At 41.7% G+C, this 6,552-nt stretch overlaps 2 protein-coding genes across 2 annotated transcripts; both read left to right on the forward strand.

Moving 5' to 3' along the window:
- Positions 1-704: 704 nt before the first annotated feature.
- On the forward strand, positions 705-1,526 carry LOC126690100 (uncharacterized). Its single transcript, XM_050385231.1, has one exon. It carries the CDS (start codon positions 705-707, stop codon positions 1,524-1,526), a length of 822 nt encoding a protein of 273 aa, XP_050241188.1.
- A 1,065-nt stretch (positions 1,527-2,591) lies between these two features.
- LOC126690101 (uncharacterized) lies at positions 2,592-2,912 on the forward strand. The gene has a single exon (XM_050385233.1). The coding sequence runs from the start codon at positions 2,592-2,594 to the stop codon at positions 2,910-2,912; it is 321 nt and encodes a 106-aa protein (XP_050241190.1).
- The last annotated feature ends 3,640 nt before the right edge of the window (positions 2,913-6,552 follow it).

The following is a 6,552-nucleotide window of genomic DNA, read 5'->3' on the forward strand; positions in this document are numbered from 1 at the left end:
GCTTCAGCTGCATACACCATTACATGCAGTTCCACTTGACAAATATTGACGTTGGACAAGAGGGAACGAGCAAAATCAGATTTAAAACTATCGGTCTCTAATCTGTGTAGCGCTAAGATTTAAGGATTAGGGTTAGGTTTTAATTGGGGAAGATTGCATATAAAAAGGATTACTAGGGTTTCTAATGAGGAAAAAGAATAGTGGGGTTTGTGGATGAAACAAAGGGAAAAACCAAGATTTGGGTTGTTGTTTTAGGGCTGTGAACAATAAGGTTAAATTTGATCTTTATACAAACTTTTAGGCTAAGGGTGCAATCATGGAGTTAAAGATTGACATTTCCATGCAAAGATTTTTTTTTTTGGCAAAAATACTATTTTAGTTATTAGATTTGAGGTTACAATCAATTTAGTCCCTACATTTTGATAATAGTTAATTTGATCTATGTTATTTTCAATTTACAGTTAATTTTGTTTCTACCATTAACTCACTAACGGAAAAAGCATATATAGCACACTTAAAACCTACATGCCTAAAAAAAGTTTCTCTGATGTTTGGCATGGGCTCCCAAACCCTAGCCGCTCAGTAGAAGGTCGTGCCTCACCCTAGGGTATAGGCTATTCAGTTCTTTTCTCCTTGCTTTTCTCTCCAATACGTAGTGAGATATCGTCTTTCCTTTACATTTTCCTAAAGCTTAGTCAGTTAAAATGGAAGATCTATCTGTTATGTGGAAAAAACTTTCTTTGTCAGAGGAGGAAGGGAGCGAGTACAGTGGCCAATCACCGGAAATTTTGGGAGGAAAAGTCATTGCTGCCAAGTTTTATACACGACGTGTCCTTAATATGGAGGCCATTGCTCGAACTTTCAAACAACTATGGTCAACGAAGAAGGGTTTTGAAGTTAAAGATATGGGCAATCATGTAGTTCTCTTTGTGTTCTCTGATAAAACAGATGCGGAGAAGGTTCTGCTAGGTGAGCCTTGGAGTTATGATAAATATCTAGTGTCTTTGTGCAGGTTAGAGAAGAACGGTGTTGTTAAAGACCTTGTGTTCGAGAAAACGGTCTTCTGGGTGCAATTACATGATATACTTGTCTGTGATATGACACCGGAAGCAGCAGCGGAGATTGGTAGGGTTTGTGGGGATGTTCTACTTGGTATCCGGGATTGGGGTAATCAAGATGGTAGTACGTTCATGAGGATTAGGGTCCGGGTCAATACTTCTAAACGTTTATGCCGCGGCCGGAAACTTCGCAGAGAAGATGGGGAGATTGGATGGATACGTTTCAAATATGAACGGTTGCCGATATTATGTTACTGGTGCGGCAGACTATCTCATAGCGACAAGGACTGTGAATTATGGATTAAGAGTAATGGATCCCTGATGGAGAACGATAGACAATTTGGAGCGTGGCTTCGTGCTCCTCTCTTCAATATGAGAAAATGTTTAGCTATCAGGGTGGGGGGTGATGCCGATGATAGTAATGGTGATACAGTTGGGAGGATGACGAAGATATTGGTGGAGTTGTAGGAAGTCGTGGAGTTGTAGGAAGTCGTAGATTGTTAGGCAACAGCTTTGAGCACGTCGGAAACCATCATCAGAGGGAGGAGATCTGTGAGTAGGCAGTTACAAGCAAGGAAACCGTCGCAAATCCTGTTTCCGCGATCTCAGGGGCCGGAGTTAATGCAGTGCAGGATTTTCGATTAGTAATGGATTTTGAGGATACGTTACGCGGGATAGACGCCGCCATTTCAAAATTTGATAATGCTAAGTGGATTCTGCGCTTAGTGCTTCTGTTCCTACCTTGGGCCTATCCAAGGCCCAAAACCAATTAAACCAGCTGGGACCGGTGGGCTGTGATTCAAATGGTGACGTAGAGATGTCACAAACAAAAGGCCCACATGCAAATGAACTTAAGCCTCGTGGTTGGAAGAGATTAGTCACTGAACGGGCCCATGCTGGAACACAAAGCACTACCATGTAGAGTACTCCTACGCAGAGAAAACGCCAGGTTCGTGACAAAGAAAATGAAAATGAAGCAGGGGTGACGGGGAAGAAGTTTTGTGCAATGGACACCATATTTGACCAAACGGTGGAGGCTGCGAGATAGCCCCGCCAAGAGCAATGAGTTGCCTAGCCTGGAACTGCCATGGGCTTGGGAACCCACTGGCAGAGGATGAGCTTGAAGCTATTATTCGAGCTCAAGATCCCTTGATGGTTTTCTTGTCAGAGACATGGTCTGGAAGAAAACAACTAGAAAAGATACGGTGCAAGATAAAATACGCTGGTGTGTTTACTGTTCCTAGTCAAGGTAAGGGCGGGGGTTTGGCTCTCTTATGGAAGTCGGAAGTGATGGTGTGGGTGGATAGTTTCTCAAAGTTTCATATAGATGTTGTGGTGAACGGAATGACGGCGGAGGCCTAGCGTTTTACCAGTTTTTATGGTGAACCAAATACAAACTATAGGGAGGAAGCTTGGAGTATGGTATGGATGTTACGATCCAAACCGCACTTGCCATGGTGTTGTATGGGCGACTTTAATGAGATACTCCGGATGGAAGAAAAGAGAGGAGGTAGAATCAGAGCGCATGACTAGATGCAAGCTTTCCGGGATGTGCTAGACGATTGTGGTTTTGTGGATCTTGGCTTCACTGGACCTGAGTTTACTTGGCATAGTAGAAGATATGGTCACCTAATATGGGAACGGTTAGACAGGGGAGTAGCCAACTATGATTGGTTAGCAAAATTCCCGGCTGCTTCAGTTCTCCATCTCCATTGTTTCTCATCAGATCATCACCCCATAAAGCTGGTTTTTGATCCCAATAGCGAATCACAACGTTGGTTTCGGCAGCCTTTCCGTTTTGAAGAGATGTGGTTGGCTGATAGGGGATGCAGTGACATTGTCCTAAGAGCATAGAAGTACAACATGAAGGCAATCCCATGTTTAAGGTGTCAAAGAAGCTCAAAAAGTGTAAAAAGATGCTCAAGTCATTAAGCAAAGATCACTTTGGTAGTGTAAAGAGACAATTGGCCAAGACAAAGGAGTTATTATGGAAAGCTGCAGAGGAAGCAGCCAACGGTGGAAATTATGGGAATGTGATCCATCTGAGAAAGGAACTTAATATTTTGTTGGATAAAGAGAGTAAAATGTGGAGGCAGAGAGCTAGAACACAGTGGGTGGCAAAGGGAGATAAAAACACTAAATATTTTCATGGAGTGGCTATCCAAAGGAAAAGAAGGAACTTCATTAAAGGAATAAAAGACTTTGAAGGAACTTGGCAGATTGATGAAGGTGTTGTTTCGGGCATTTTTGTGGAGTTTTTTACTAGATTGTTCACCCAATCACAACCCCATGATCTTGACCGTGTCCTTGAAGGAGTTAAAAGGGTTGTCACAGAAGAAATGAATGCTGAGTTGGTGAAGTCATACACTATGGAAGAAATTGACACAGCCATTAAACAAATGGTTCCTTTGAAAGCCCCGGGTCCAGACGGAATGCCGCCTCTTTTTTACCAAACCTTTTGGCAACATATTGGTCCAGAGGTGTCAAAAGTTGTCCTTTCTTGCCTAAATTCTGGTAATCTTCTAAAATCCATTAATCATACTTTCATTACTCTTATTCCAAAAGTGAGTAATCCTGAAAGTGTTTCATAATTTAAACCTATCAGTTTATGCAATGTGCTTTATAAGATTATTAGCAAAGTTATTGCAAACCGTCTTAAACCTTTGTTAAATTCTATAGTCTCTGAAGCCCAAAGTGCTTTTATAGCTGATAGACTTATCACAGATAATATTTTAATTGCTTTTGAGTCCTTGCACTATATGAAAACTTTCAGTTCAGGCAAGGAAGGTTTTATGGCCTTGAAGCTCGATATGAGTAAGACTTATGACAGAGTGGAGTGGAGTTTCATTGAAAAAATCATGTTGAAGATGGGGTTCCAGGATTCCTGGGTGATTTTGATCATGCAATGTGTATCCACTGTGACCAATTCCATACTCTTAAATGGTGAACCAAAAGGATTCATTCGACCTTCTAGAGGTTTGAGGCAGGGTGACCCCCTGTCCCCTTTTCTCTTCTTATTTTGTGCGGAAGGACTAAATGCTCTTCTCAACAAAGCAGTTGATAATGGGGAAATTAGGGGCTTATCTCTATGTCGACAGGGCCCGAGGATTACTCACCTCTTTTTTGCAGATGATTGCCTCCTATTTTGCAGGGCTAACAGAACCGAATGTCAAAAAATTCAGCAATTACTTGATTGGTATGAGGTTGCTTCTGGCCAATTGGTGAACAAGACTAAAACTACTCTCTTCTTTAGCTGTAACACACCGGAGGAGGTCCAACGTGACATTCAGGTCTTGCTAGGGGTGCCGGCTATCAATCATTATGAAAAATATCTTGGTTTGTCATCATTTGTGGGGAGACAGAAAAAAGCATGTTTCAATCAGATTAAAGAGCGAATTTGGGCTAAAATGCAAGGATGGAAGGAGAAGCTACTTTCTCAAGCCGGGAAGGAAGTCATGATCAAGGCGGTGATCCAATCTATTCCCACATACTCAATGAGTGTGTTTCGACTACCCTTAGGTTTAATTAAAGATATTGAGGCGATGATTCGTAAGTTTTGATGGGGCAACCAAGATAATAAAAGGAGAATGCAGTGGGTGAAGTGGGGTACTCTTTGTTCTCCTAAGTCTTTAGGAGGTATGGGGTTTCGAGATCTCAAGCAGTTTAATGATGCACTCCTTGGTAAACAAGTGTGGAGACTCTTTCATGAGAAAGATACGCTGCTGTACAAAGTGTTTAAACCAAAATACTTCCCATTGAGCAGCATTCTGGAAGCAGACTTCAATCAGCGAAGCTCTTTTGCATGGAAAAGTATTTTACATGCAAGAGAGGTTATTTGCAAGGGTGCACGGTGGAGAGTAGGAGACGGGTCGTCCATAAACATTTGGAATCATAGGTGGCTGGATTTCTCAGGGGGAGGCAAGATTGTATCTCCCAATATTAATCCTTCTTTGTCCACAGTGAAGGATCTATTCATCCCTGGCACTAAAGTTTGGAACAAGGAGCTTATTGAGCAGAATTTCTTACCATGGGAAGCTGAGAGTATTCAAAGCATCCTGGTTAGTCATTTTCCAATGGAGGATTTGCTTATTTGGCCACTCACCAATGATGGGAACTACTCGGTTAAGAGCGCTTACCAGCTGTTATCCTCAGAAATCAAATCTGCTCTGCCTAGCTCGTCTGAAACAGAGGATTGTAAGCACTTTTGGAATGGAATATGGAAGTTACAGGTACCTAACAAAGTGAAGCATTTCGTGTGGAGAGCTTCAAGGGAGTCCTTGCCCACCAAGCTGAACCTGTTTTCACGACATGTCTTACCTGATCAGTTTTGCAACCTTTGTAAAGAACATCCTGAAGATACCATTCACTGCTGTGTGATGGAGCCAAAAGTATTTGGCTATCGGACCCATCATTTAGCTCCCTACGTTCAAAATTTTTTAGAAGTTTTGGTGATCTTGTCGCTGCTGTGTTGGAAGATACAAGTCCAAATTTTGCTGCTCTGTTTTCAATGGTTGCATGGTGTATTTGGGTTAGACGGAATAAATTGAGAGAGAAGCAGCTGGTGTGGGATGTAGGGGAAACGGCGTGACGAGCTTGGGAGCTATTGCAAGAATTTCGGGACGTTCAGGACAGCCCATCTCGGACCTTCGTTCAGCACTTGAGGCAGAACTGGACGCCGCCGGACTTAGGAGTTTATAAGCTCAATTTCGACAGCGCCATCTTTGAAGGTTCTGCAAGAGCGGGGTTGGGGCTGGTAGTGAGGGATGCTAAAGGTATGATCATCGCTACAATGTGCCAGAACATCCAACTTCCTAGTTCAGTGGACTTGGTCGAAGCCTTAGCCGCTCGGAGAGCTATCCTATTTGCCCAAGAGCTTTGTCTTGCTCACGTGGTGGTGGAGGGTGACTCACTGAAGGTCATTACAGCTATTAATAACCCACAAAAGAATAGGACACAGTGGGGTCATGTTGTTGAAGATATTAAAAAAGCCAGCTCTTGGTTCCAAACTTGTGGCTTCTGTCATGTCTATAGGGGAGGCAATAGTTTAACCCACTCCCTAGCTAAAAGAGCAGTTTTATCTGCTGATTTAGATGTGTGGTTAAACGAACTACCATAGGATTTAATTGATGTATTTTAGTCTGATTTACTTTAATAAAATTGACTTACCTGTCCCTCAAAAAAAAAAAAAAAAAAAAAACCTACATGCCTAATAAAATAAAAATACTAATAAATTTTTTTAATAAAATTAAAAAATTGTTTCATCATATTTAAATAAAAAAATTAAAATGACTAAAAATAAAAATCTTTTTTTTTTTTTTTCGCACTTTCATTTCTATTTTTGCAGTTTCTTCTCTTTCTTGCAGGGGCGGAGCCACCTATAACATGGCCCCCCCAAAACTATTGTAATCCTCTGTAATAATATATTAGTTTGAGGTGAAAAAATAATCTGGGCTTCTACCCCCCGCCCTCCACCCCAAAATTTAAGCCCAAGTTC

Source organism: Quercus robur, chromosome 6 (genome assembly GCF_932294415.1).
Source record: "Quercus robur chromosome 6, dhQueRobu3.1, whole genome shotgun sequence".
NCBI classification, from domain to species: Eukaryota; Viridiplantae; Streptophyta; class Magnoliopsida; order Fagales; family Fagaceae; genus Quercus; species Quercus robur.